The sequence below is a fragment of the Oncorhynchus mykiss genome, chromosome 12, assembly GCF_013265735.2.
Source record: "Oncorhynchus mykiss isolate Arlee chromosome 12, USDA_OmykA_1.1, whole genome shotgun sequence".
NCBI classification, from domain to species: domain Eukaryota; kingdom Metazoa; phylum Chordata; class Actinopteri; order Salmoniformes; family Salmonidae; genus Oncorhynchus; species Oncorhynchus mykiss.
In genome coordinates this window covers 46,037,495-46,051,168 of record NC_048576.1, presented here as the reverse complement: position 1 = coordinate 46,051,168, position 13,674 = coordinate 46,037,495, and the positions used below count along the sequence as shown (strand labels likewise).

At 40.3% G+C, this 13,674-nt stretch overlaps 1 protein-coding gene across 2 annotated transcripts; it reads right to left on the bottom strand.

The window, feature by feature from the left end:
- Window positions 1-231: 231 nt before the first annotated feature.
- LOC110537692 (out at first protein homolog) lies at window positions 232-12,623 on the bottom strand. 2 transcript variants are annotated; one of them, XM_021623925.2, is made up of 4 exons: window positions 11,794-12,623; window positions 6,660-6,794; window positions 2,792-2,996; window positions 232-2,585 (listed from the first exon to the last, which is right to left on the bottom strand). In XM_021623925.2, the coding sequence occupies exons 1-4, from the start codon at window positions 12,022-12,024 to the stop codon at window positions 2,308-2,310; spliced, it is 849 nt and encodes a 282-aa protein (XP_021479600.1). In that variant the 5' UTR covers window positions 12,025-12,623; the 3' UTR covers window positions 232-2,307. The 2 variants fall into 2 exon arrangements, with proteins under 2 accessions (XP_021479600.1, XP_021479601.1); XM_021623926.2 differs by having other exon boundaries at window positions 2,792-2,972; window positions 11,794-12,618.
- Window positions 12,624-13,674: the final 1,051 nt, after the last annotated feature.

Genomic DNA, 13,674 nt, shown 5'->3' with positions numbered 1-13,674 from the left:
CCAGAGATGTTTGATCGCGTTCAAGTCTGGGCTCTGGCTGGGCCACTCAAGCACATCCAGAGACTTGTCCCTGAATGTCTTTAGGTGCCTTTTGGAAAACTCCAAGCGGGCTGTCACTTTCTTTTTACTGAGGAGTGGCTTCTGTCTGGGCACTCTAACATAAAGGCCTGATTGGTAGAGTGCTGTAGTGATGGTTGTCCTTCTGGAGGGTTCTCACATCTCCACAGAGGACCTCCAGAGCTCTTTCAGAGTGACTATCGGGTTCTTGGTCATCTCCCTTCTCCCCCGATTGCTCAGTTTGCCCGGATGGCCAGCTCTAGGAAGAGTCTTGGTGGTTCTAAACTTATTCCATTTAATAATGGAGGACACTGTATTCTTGGGGTTTTAGATGTCTAGATTGTGCATTATGATGTTAATATGCCCACAAATCCAGCTTTGCAAATATTGACACCCAACAGAAGAAGTATTAGGCCTAGTATAAAGACTAATAAGGATTTTAATTTGTCAAAGTTAGACATCTTTAGGAAACATTTTTGAACTTCAACTGCAGATTTTTGACATAAAACATTTTAAACCATATAATTACTTTCAAATCAAACAACACAGTGACAAGTTAAGGCACTTACCATCAACCAATAATTTATAGATTTAAAAAAAATAAAGGTTTATGTTTTGTTCCTGGACGTATGCTTTAGGTCCATTTTTGAAAAATCCCTTTTGTTTGTAACAGTTCTTCCCTCAGAGAGACACATGAGCAGTTATCATAATGTACCAATGACATGCAGAACAGCAATCTTCAGTACAAGCTTCACCACTGGCACTTTGGACATTACGTTTGAAAAGTTGAATAAATATATAAGGGACAGAAAGACTACATAAACTTTTCAGTCCGCTAGTTTGTGTCTTCGGGTTTATCACAACAAGATAGTAAATCTGAAAATATATTGTTGATCAAAGAGGTAAAAAAAAAGTATTGACAAAAAGTAGAACAGAGAAGTTCCCAGATATAAGTTGGCTGATGAATATCTCATACCACCATGAATATGACAGCACAATATTCACAGTTAATCACTTTATTCTGTATACCTATAGTATAAACATGACTTAAGTCAGTTTCTGCATATGATGCTACACGCTGATGCATTTGACAGCAATGACAAAACCCTTCCAGCGAGCCAAAAAATTGGTCCCTATAGTTCAAGGTAAGAGTGTGGATATTGGTTACAGACTGTACTGTTTCAATACTCTAGTTCTTTTAACAGAATGTAAATAATTGGCTTTATTTTGCATTAAGTAAATAAAAACTACATCAGTTAAGTGATTCATTCACTACCATGGATGAATGTTTTCTCTTGAGCAGATCCACCATCCAATTTTACCCCAACGGAGCACTGAATAGCACTGACTGATGGCATCAAATCAAAACATTCATCCATAGTAGCATGGGCAATTCCATCTAGGTTGGGCGATATTACAATTTTCACATTGTCGATTTTCCCCCATTAGGCTCCTGTCTAGCTGCCCTAATACAGACACTTGCATGCTTAGGAAAATAATTATTATATATGGACTCAACACTAAACACACCACTGTAGGAAACATTCAACATCAAAAACACATGGTTACAATAGATATGCTACTGTCTGGTTGAATCCAAATACCTTGGTGGTAAGTCAGAGACACTCTGTCTGAAAATAAGTTAGTGTAAGTCTAAGTGTACAAAATGTTAAGAACACCTGATCTTTCCATGACATAGACTGACCAGGTGAATCCAGGTGAAAGCTATGATCCCTTATTGATGTTAAATCCACTTCAATCAGTGTAGATGAAGGGGTGGAGACAGGTTAAAGAAGGATTTTTAAGCCTTGAGACAATTGAGACATGAATTGTGTGTGCCATTCAGAGGGTGAATGGGCAAAACACAATATTTAAGTGCCTTTGAACAGGGTATGGTAGTAGGTGCCATGCACACCGGTTTGTGTCAAGAACTGCAATGCTGCTGGGTTTTTCACGCTCAACAGCTTCCTGTGAGTATCAGGAATGATCCACCACCGAAAAGACATCCAGCCAACTTGACACAACTGTGGGAAGCATTGGAGTCAACATTTGGGCCCCTTGCAGAGTCTATGCCCTGATGAATTGAGGCTTTTCGGAGGGAATAACTCAATATTAGGAAGGTGTTCCTAATGTTTGGTATACTCTGTATACACTTCAAGGCCTCTTGCCAATCCCCTGCCATGCTCAGTCCAGATGTGCACGGTAGGCTAAATGCCTTCTAGGAAAGAACTAAGGGCAAAACCAGCTGCTTTAGGTCTCCTCATCCCATGGGCAGAGCTGTTTATGGGGGACGTAGTAGTCAAAGCGGTAGCCCTTGCTGCAGCTCCTGATGCCACACTTGTACGGGTTGGTCCTTCCAGCCGCGCCCCGGCGGCTGCGGCAGTATTTGAGCAGGCAGGGGAGCCACTCCAGACGTAGGTGATAGCTGCAGAAGCATGGCTGCCACGGGTCCAGAGTGGAGGGGCATCGCTGCAGACCAGAGACGTCCACTGTCTGGGGCAGGGGCTCAAACTCAATGGCCTCTATTCCTGTAGAGACATTTTGACTTTCGATCAAAGAATGTCTGTTAAAATGCATGGCAATGAACTTCATAGCTGTGCAGATAAACATCCAAAAGCTTAGGGACACTTAGGCAACAATATGGGGAAAAAAAGCTAGGATAGACAGAATGAAAATGTTCCTTTAAAACACCCAAACAACACTAACAGAGCATCTGAATGGAAGCCAAACTCACCTTTATCCAGCCAATGCTTGGTGTCAGCTGTCCGGGTATAAAACCCCTCATGGGCCTCCTTACACACGTTGTGGATGAGTGTGTTGAGGTGCCCTGCATGACTCACGTTCACCACCATGTCCATGTGGAGGTGTTCCACCCCACGCTTCTCCTCTGCCGTGCGCACCAAGTGGGGGTTCTTCTGTAGAATCCCATCACAGAACAGCTATATTTTAAAATGCTAGGAAGTTCAAAAAAGGACAAGTATTGCTGGTAGAATAAATTTAGCAATATAAGTAAGCTCCACTACTTTGTGTGAGGATTAACAGTTTGGTGGTAAGTTAGATAACTTTGTGCATAATTTTGACATTATGGGCTAGTGATGAAGATACTGTATTGAAAGTCCAGGACAAGGCTTATTCTGTGTCTGGGAAACCAGCCCAATAACATGTTATTATAACACAAAATGGGTCGGTCCACCAATCCGGTGCCTTTTGAGAAGTTTTTTAAAAAAGTTCTGTCGTCAGCTTCATAGAAACACGTATGTGGGAAGAGGTTAATTTTTTTTTTTTAAATACTCCACTACCAGTCAAATGATAGAACACGACGCACAATTGGCCTATTGTCGTCCGGGTTAGGGAGGGCTTGGCCGGTAGGGATGTCCTTGTCTCATCGCGCACCAGCGACTCCTGTGGTTCGCGCTAACCAAGGTTGCCAGGTGCATGGTGCTTCCTCCGACACATTGGTGCGGCTGGCTTCCGAGTTGGATGCGCGCTGTGTTAAGAAGCAGTGCGGCTTGGTTGGGTTGTGTATCGGAGGGTTGTGTATCGGAGGACGCATGACTTTCAACCTTCGTCTCTCCCGAGCACGTACGGGAGTTGTAGCGATGAGACAAGATAGTAGCTACTAAAACAATTGGATACCACGAAAAAGGGGTAAAATTCAACAACAACAAAAAACTATCTTGGAAAGTCTACACATTCTAGTTCAGATTCACATGGAATTGTTGAGCAATTTATATGTTTAAATATGAAAATATTAGCTTCTAAATGAGAGAATTGGTTTTCATGAGTGAACTACGCTCAACTCAGTGGCCCCACCCATGTGAACAGCCATCGGTTGTAAACGATGAAACACGGCCCTCTCTCCTAACCCTATATAAGCCCCTTTACAAAAATGTAACTTCCTGTTCCAAGGACGTGAGGACTTGCGGTCCCCACGTTGAAAGAACAAAGACCACCTACAGAACTAAGCCAACCTCAGCAGGAACCTAATGAAATTAGCATCGAATTTCAACGTGAAGATGAAGGTCAACACACCGAAAGGATGAATTTTGACTATGCCAGCCAGAATATAGCATGAGCTTAAAAGTATGGCAACTTGGTATGAACTTCGAACTCTTATTCACTAAAGAAGTGATACCTCCAAGCCGTTGCGTTAGCGCAGCAACTGTAGACGTGGGCTAGGAGAGGATGGACAGAGTATCTGTTCTACCACATGACGACGGTACTACCATGTATCCAGTTTACCACCAGAGCCATTATTCAAAGGACAAGAGATCCCTGCTGGGAAACCCGGTCTACTCTCTATGACCAATCTACCAAAGCGCATTATAGAGAAGATTGCCCTATTTGGTAAAAGACCAAGTACATATTATGGCAAGAACAACTCAAATAAGCAAAAAGAAACGACATTCCATCATTACTATTAAGACATGAATCTCAGTCAATCCGGGAAATTTCAAGAACTTTGAACATTTTTTCAAGTGCAGTTGCAAAAACCATCAAGCCCTATGATGAAACTGGCTCTCATGAGGACCTCCACAGGAATGGAAGATCCGGAGTTACCTCTACTGCAGAGGATACGTTCCTTAGATTTTCCAGCCTCAGAAATTGCAGCCCAAATAAATGCTTCACAGAGTTTAAGTAACAGACACATCTCAACATCAACTGTTCAGAGGAGACTGTGTGAATCAGGCCTACATGGACGAATTGCTGTAAAGAAAACACTACTAAAGGACACAAATAATGAGAACAGACTTGCTTGGGCCAATAAACACTTGCAATGGACATTAGACTGGTGGAAATGTGTCCTTTGGTCTGGAGTCCAAATTGGGGATTTTTGGTTCCAACCGCTGTGTCTTTGTGAGACGCAGAGTAGGCGAACAGATGATCTCCACATGTGTATTTCCCACCGTAAAGTATGGAGGAAGAGGTGTTATGGTGTGGGGGTGCTTTGCTGGTGACACTGTCTGTGATTTATTTTGAATTCTAGGCACACTTAACCAGCATGGCTACCACAGCATTCTGCAGTGATACGCCATCCCATCTGGTTTGGGCTTAGTGGAACTATAAATTGTTTTGAACAGGACAATGACCCAACACACCTCCAGGCTGTGTAAGGGCTATTTTACCAAGAAGGAGAATGATGGAGTGCTGCATCAGATGACCTGACCTCCACAATCCCCCAACAACAGACAAATTGAAATGGTTTGGGATGAGTCGGACCGCAGAGTGAAGGAAAAACAGCCAACAAGTGCTCAGCATAATGTGGGAACTCCTTCAAGACTGTTGGAAAAGCATACAAGGTGAAGCTGGTTGATAGAATACCAAGAGTGTGCAAAGGTGTCATTAAGGCAAAGGGTGGCTACTTTGAAGAATCTCAAATGTAAAATATATTTTGATTTGTTTAACACTTGTTTTGGCTACTACGATTCCATATGTGTTATTTCATAGTTTTGATGTCTTCACTATTGTTCTACAATGTAAATAGTACTGTAATGAAAATAGTACAAATAAAGAAAAACCCTTGAATGCGTAGGTGTTCTATAACTTTTGCCCGGTAGTGTATATAAAGTGCCTACTAAGTGCCAAGTAAAGTAACATGGTTGACTGTGTAATAGGGTTGACAATAAATCCCTTTGTGACAGGGGGAATAGAAGATTGTTGTGTGCAATACGAATTGGCAATTCAATTCAATTCATTTAAATTGAAACATTTCTAGCCTGTCTATCTAGGGGCTAAAGGGTTGACATGTTACGCACAACCCCTTCAGTTTTCCAACACAAAACAACAGAAAATTGCCAAAAAGTATAGAACCAGCTCACCTGCTTTTAAACTATGATATGTTCAATGTAAAAAAAAAAAAAAGGAATAGTTTCACCATATTGAAAAGACAGTTCGGTTTGCGTAACAGTTGATCTTAATGAGGGAAAGGAAAGGGAAAGGGGGGGACCTAGTCAGTTGTACAACTGAATGCCTTCAACTGAAATATCTTCCACATTTAACCCAGCCCCTCTGAATCAGAGAGGTGTCGGGGGGCTGCCTTATTCGACATCCACGTCTTCGGCGCCCGGGGAACAGTGGGTTAACTGCCTTGCTCAGGGGCAGAACGACGACATATTTTTACCTTGTCAACTTGGGACAGACGTAAATGAATCACTAATCATATTAAATACATTATCTTCGTCAAAATTGACTTCCTCAAAGCAACAAAATAACTAGGGCTTTACCATGATGGTGAAAACTTGAAATGTTGGGGTTAAGGCTTCCTAGAAGTCACAGTGAAATGCTGAATTTTGGGACTTTAGCAAGTCTTTATGGATAATTCAATAAATCTATTTTTAATATCCATGTGGTCTATATTAAAAGGGTACTTAATTTAATATAAAAAGCTTTTAAAATTCAATATTAGTGCAAAATGTATACTTAAAATATCAAAAGGGATGGAAAAGGCTACTCTCTCATGTAAAGACCCATCTCTTATAATAACACCATTGGTACAATACCTCCACATCCAAAACCTGTCCCTAGTTACCCCTCCCTATGCCCTATATGGGAATGATGGCCCAGATTATGAGGGACAGTGGTGGTTTGTTGCAGCAGCTCACCTGTCTGAGGCGAGCCATGGACTCAGTGGGGATGATCTCGTGGTGATCGAGGCGCGAGACAAAGCACAGCACCTGGTATTGGTTCTGGCCTTGCTCTGGCTCCCCCAGGATCAGAGCTCGGACGATCCTCACATCCTGAAAAAAAGAGAGCGAGGAGAGAAATAGGAAATATAAACAGGATATAAATTCACATATTAGTGAGACACTATACACTGAGTGTACAAAACATTAAGAAGACCTTCCTAATATTGAGTTGCTCCCCCCATTTTGCCCTCAGAACAGACTCAATTCGTCAGTGCATGGACTCTACTAGGTGTCGAAAGAAACTACATACATACTGCATGGTATAAGGGAACCTTTGTGTAAAAGTGCTGCCAAAACTCCACTATGCGTTTGGCATAAGGACAAACCATAAATAAGTAACTACTATATCAAGTGTCATGTCTGTTATGAGGGCTGACCTGACCTGACCTAGAAACATGAGACCTGAATCCAACCCTATACCCACATCTGTCACAATGCTACACTGACTTAATTTTGGCTATCCCAAAATTGACTATGTTTACATGCACACAATACTATGATTATTGTGAATACTCATTAATATAATACTAAGATTAACATGCTTTGCAAGAAGAACGTTTAACCTTATAATGCGGTTAACATGTACATATCTGATAATCAGGCTACAGTGCCTTCAGAAATTATTCACAACCCTTTACTTTGTCCACATTTGTTGTGTTACAAAGTAAAATTAAAATGGATATGATTGCCATTTTTGGTCAAATTTCTACACAAAATACTCTTTAATGTCAAAGAGGGAGAAAAAAATCTAACATTTGTAAAAAATAAATACATTTAAAAAATCTAATGTATCGTGATTAGATAAGTATTCAAGCCCTGAGTAAATACATGCTAGAATCACCTTTGGCAGCGATTACAGCTGTGAGTCTTTCTGGGTAAGTCTAATAGCTTTGCACCCCTGGATTGTACAATATTTGCGCATTATTACTTTTAAAATTATTCAAGTTGGTTGTTGATCATTGCTAGACAGCCATTTCCAAGTCTTGCCATCGATTTTTAAGTCAAAACTGTAACTCAGCCACTCAGGAGCATTCAATGTCATCTTGGTAAGTAACTCCAGTGTATATTTGGCCTTGAGTTTTAGGTTATTCTCCGCCTGAAAGGTGTATTTACTCTTTCAGTGTCTGTTGGAAAGTAGACTGAACAAGGTTTTCCTCTAAGATTTTTCCTGTGCTTAGCTCTATTCTATTTATTTTTTTCTCATAAAAAGAACCCCATAGTCCTTGCTGATGACAAGCATACCCATAACATGATGCAGCCACCACCATGCATGAAAATGTGACGAGTGGTAGTCAGATATTATTATTAGATTTGCCCCAAACATAACGCTTTGTATTCAGGACAAAAACTACATTTCTTTCCCAATTATTTTGCAGTTTTACTTTAGTACCTTTATTGGCAACATACTGCATGTTTGGGAATATTTTATTCTGTACAGATCTCCTTTTCACAGTTTTTTCACAGTCTCAGTTTTCTCCTATCCCAGCCATTAAACTCTGTAAGGGTTTTAAAGTCACCATTGACATCATGGTGAAATCAATGAGCAGGTTCCTTCCTCTCCTGCAACTAAGTTTGGATGGACGCCTCTTTTGTTTGTAGTGACTGGGTGTATATTCAATGCCTGCTTTTTAATGGTTCTTTGCGAACCATAAAAAATGAAATTCACTGCTCGACCGAGGGACCTTACAGACAATTGTATGTGTGGGGTACAGAGATGATGTAGTAATTCAAAAATCATTCTAGCCCTCAGAAAACTGAACACATGAATGTTCTTGCAACGTTCCATTAAACGCGTCTATGACATTAGCACTATTATTGCACACAATGTGAATCCACGCAACTTACTATGTGAATTGTTAAGCAAATTTTTGTTCACAAACTTATTTAGGCTTGAATATTTATTGCCTCAAGACATTTCAGCTTTTAATTTTTAATTAAATTTGTAAAAAATGTAATTCCACTTTGACAGCCTGAATTTAAAATATATACAATTTAGTTTTTTTGGTCACTGGCCTACACATGATGCCCCATTTCATGCGTAGACCGGTGACCAAAAATAATACATTTAATATATTTTAAATTCAGGCAGTGACACAGCAAAATGTGGGAAAATAAAGGGGTGTAAACACTTTCTGAAGGCACTGTACCTAATAAGACTTTTAAAAATGCAGAAAATCGCCAATCAAAATAATCCTTGTATCACAAGCGTTCATATTATTTTTGGGAAGCTTATTTTATTCTGAGTTCAGACATATGCAGTTTGTATGTGAAAACTATTTCTAAGATAGATAGTCTACTATAATTTCCGAACACACTTCACTCGTACCAAGGAGGGAGGCTCGTGAAAGCACATGTGCAAATCAAATACACTGCATTAACTCCGATTAAGGTGTTACATTTTCTAATAATTCATAAGATAGCAACAACAACAAAACTGGTGTTTCAATTTGTTGATGGTTACTCCGCTTATGACCTTAGCATAATTAGGATTATGCCAATCTCAGAGTAGTGTCATAATCAGTTGAATATATTAATATAATGTTTAATAATTATTGTGCATGTAAACATACTCATTCTTAAAACTCCCAGTAGAACACAAAGCCGAGGTAAACATCCCAGTCGGCTGAGTAGACAAAGGAAGACAAGGCTATCTTCTCTTCATTTACCCATCCCATTGGGTTGATCACCCTCTGAGTAAAACAAGTACCATGATTCAAACACTATGGTCCTCAAGTTGGAGATGTCGATAATGAGGTCAGGGAAACTGTGGAGTGGTTGAGGAAGAAGAAGAGAAGAAGAAGAAGGATGGGGGACTCGTTTCCCCCACTGTGACGGTATAACATCCAGAGGAGCAGATGGATGGGGTATACAGAGTGGGGGAGGGGATGGGAGCATTCCTGGAGGGGCCTGTGTACAACTTGATGGCCACCTACAGGTCTCTACACAGTCTACGCAACGGATCCGCAATGGATCTGCTGGAGGTTAGTTTGCATATGTACTTTTGTGAGGCTGAATTTTTGGAATGCAACGCAAATGGAGCTCCATAGCTCTGTCTGCGTAGACTGTGAAATCACTGTGGTGGGCCCTTAACCTCTCAATGGGCAACAAGTGATTGTCTAATGACTAGCATGATCACTAGAGTCCAAGGAAAGCTAAAGTGAGACATGGTTTGGGGATTGACCCGACAAGATAGGAGGGATTCACACTGACAGAGGATACAGAAACAAAGCCATTTAAATAGGGATTAGGCCGCAAATTGAGAATATCACCACAGTCTGTGAACAAAGCATCAAATGTCTTTATATAAATCTTTGAACAAAGTACCCTATAACTTAGCTTGATTAAAACGCTTACTGAACACACTAACACTGATAAAATCATCATGAACAAAAAAACAATGTCAAATGTTACTTTCTCAATAGGATTGTATTTTTACCAATAACTGCACTGATGCTGAAAAAACATAGCCTGTACAAAACTTAAATCCGACCTAACAAGCTTCCATGGGGCAGCTAATAGCTGGAGGTGAGGGTGCGGAGATGAATGCGTAGTTGGCTCATCATGCATACAATCTGATATAACCTGCATGGGTTTGCTGCTGCCCTGGTTCTTCATGGGGGCTGGGTTGGCATGGTAAATACCTCTCACTGACAGACAGAAGAAACGCACCACAGAGCCTCCGATGACAGGTCAAACTGCAGCTCCCATATGGATGAAGTGAGAGGTGACTCTTTTCCTTCATCTTATCCCCATGCCATCACAACCTGGGACCAAACAAATGACAGATGGCTTGGGAATCGCACCAATGGTTGAATTGAGATAAATTCAACAGGAGATATGTGTATGGTGGTGTATGAGGGAGATTTACATTTCTCAACTAGGGTTGAGGCAGAGGGATATTTTCCGGTTTTAAAAACGAAGGTTTCTTAAGGTTATGCTGAAATAGCGTTCAATGTATGAAGTGGATGTAACTTGTGGGCCACATGATCACCATTACAGTCGTATACAACAGTCTACAATCCTGGGTACCTTTAACATCACTCCAGCTTGGCAGGCCTCTCACAACTGGATACAGATTGTTCCCTGTCTGGTGAAAAATGCAATATGGCTTGAAATGTCATGGTATTGACATTAAGTTCTGAAAGGCAAGAGTATTTTGTGGTTGCCTAAAATGTTGATTCATCTGTTCACCTATAGAGTGAGGGGGAGGAATAGGGGAGGAACCAGAAACAAACAACAAAGCTGCCAAAACAACTTGAAAAATAATACCAGAATGCATCTGGAATTTTCAGCCATTGATGCTTGATTCTCTGAATATTGCACAGCCCATTTACTTCTTAAACAATAATGATGTTATTCTCCAGTTAGACTCTGTCCTCTTTCTGCTCCCCCACTTACACACCATAGGAAGACAAATATTCCCTTCATTTTTTAAATTGCACCTTTTCAACAGGTTCCTCTACAAGATGAGATGTCTCGCCTGGCTGTACAATAACTCCACTCTGGCAGCTGGCCTTCAGACCAATTCCAACTTTCCATAAATCTGCATAATGCCGACAGGAGTAGATTGGAAGCACGTGCATGGAGTGAGGGAGGACTATTTGTCTTTGGTATTTCATCCCTCACACAAAAAGATTGCTGCAAAAGGGCAGTAATTTCAGTCGGCTGTGGTACTTTGGAAGCAGTAATTGCAGAATAACTGCAGTTATTATACTGCAGTAAAAAAAAAAAAAAAAAAACTTATTTTGGACGCCGTATATACAGCATACTGCAGTTATACTGCACTCTGACTGCAATCTTTTCTCGTAAGGGTTATGAAAATATTTGTCAGTTTGGCAACACAGCAGCATATAGTTAAATAGATATACAGTAGGCATATAGATAATGGATAGGCCTTTATAACATAATGTCCAGGATATCTATATAATAGACAGCCTAATGGTGTGTGTATGTGTGTTTATATATATTGGTAGTAACATAATGCAGCATATTACAAAGTTCTTAAAAACTGTTGTAAATATTTACATTGAAGAATATTGACTTAACTCACCCGTTTGAAATCAAATACCACAGTAATATGAGTACCATCTCCTTGCTTGAACTCGACTGTAATGTCATCATTCTCACGGTTGGCGTCCAAAATCTCCTCCCCAATTAGTCCATCACTTAAACGCACTCGTACTTTTAGTTCTGAACAAATCCCAAGCGATACAAGAGTTACCACTAGTAGAGAAATCCGAACTGGTGGCGATATCTCCCTTGCAAACATTCTGAAACTCATGGAATAACTTTAACTATTAAAAATCTGTCTTACTACCCTCGTTGCAAATCATCTTGAAATCGGTCGCAAATATTTCCAAAATCAACGAAAAGTCCTGAAAAGTCTGCATAAAGTTCAATCTATGATCCACAGATTTTATTCAGTATTGTGAAATCTCTGCAAATGTTGGTGGCTACCATCCCGCATTGATCGTTGTGTCGCCCGAGTACATTCTATATTCTGGTACATTGTAGCGTTTCTGACGTCTGTGAATATAACGTTCTTGTGCACAATCATTAGGCTACTGTAACATTTGCGCTCTTCGTTCAGACGACTTTAACCAGACTTATATTGTGGCAGCCTTCATGAAAAATTAGAAGTCCTCATTTGAGTTTACTATCCCGTTCCCGTCACTTCCTCTGACGAACCTACTGCACTGTAGGCCTATTGTGGACAATTGCGGGCTCGCAAACCTAAAGAAATATCACTCCCCTAACAATACTTCCCAAGAGGCGCCAATGACATCTGTGGCTGGTTGCAGAATAAATTAACTCCTGTTCCATTGATTCAATAGTTTGCGCAATAATACACTTAAATGCATCAATGTGCCCAATTGTTATCCTAAGTGCCCAATTGTTATCCTACGCCTAGGGAAAGTAATTATTGAGCTTGACCAAACTGTTCTAGGGCATACAGATAGATCCCATGCCAAGCAAAGGATAGGTCAACTTAAAATCCGCCCGTGTCTGTCCCCCCAAAAACAACATTAGATCGATTGGGTAATACATGTCTTCTAATAAGTGGTATTTAACAGGTTTAACAGCAACTTAATCACCAAGCCAGTGATTTTTGCCATATTATAACATGTGCTGTTTTAATTGCGTTGTTTGATCTATAACCTGTTAACATGGTCAAGCAAGTTAATGTTTATAAAATGTTCGGACGACTAACCAACTATTGAAGTCGCAAAGAAAACAGCAACTGTCTCGATTCTTCCAGCACCATTTCAACATAATCAAATCACCTACAGTATGCTTTGTCTAATACAGTTACAACTAAAAGATACCAAACATGATGTAGTTCAATCAATCTAAACTAAATATGATGTGGATGTCCATGGTTATAATTTATCTGTGAGTGTGTGCGTTCATGCAAGTAGAAAACATGATGACTCACCCTTAGAGAAATGCCAATGTCACCTGCCTCTCTTTCATGTTGACAAAACGATGATCTATGACTGTCATACAGTGCAGGCTTTGATGTTGTTGCTGTCTCAGGCTACCTGGAGAAAATGCTTGCTCCCTAGAATTTAGGAATTGACGGTTGGATCAGAATTGCCTGGGATTTATGACTGTATGGTTGGATCAGAATTGCTATTATAATAATTGGTCAGTACAGAGAAATAAGTAAAACCACAAGTCCAAATCCCTATCTCCACCCATGGCTAATTTAGAGAAGGGCCAATTGTAGTTAGCTAGCCATTGGAGGACAACACAACTAGATGTAACAATAAAAATAATAATGTTTGGTTTTTGATGTGATGTGATTGGTGTGAAGCCAAAACCAAACTGGCTTCTCTTGACACTTTTTTTGGTGTGCCAGGACCATTCACAGTTGAGCTTGCTCAGTTTAGCTCAACACTCATTGGCTATTATCTTTATATATTTTTTG

Bases quoted from the DNA above. Each gene is read 5' to 3' on its own strand.
- LOC110537692 (XM_021623925.2), bottom strand. From the start codon at position 12,024: ATGAGTTTCAGAATGTTTGCAAGGGAGATATCGCCACCAGTTCGGATT. The intron at 6,795-11,793 runs GTGAGTTAAGTC...TCTTTTTTTCAG, and splicing joins TGGTATTTGATTTCAAACGG to GATGTGAGGATCGTCCGAGC. The intron at 2,586-2,791 runs GTGAGTTTGGCT...ATGTCTCTACAG, and splicing joins CAAGCATTGGCTGGATAAAG to GAATAGAGGCCATTGAGTTT.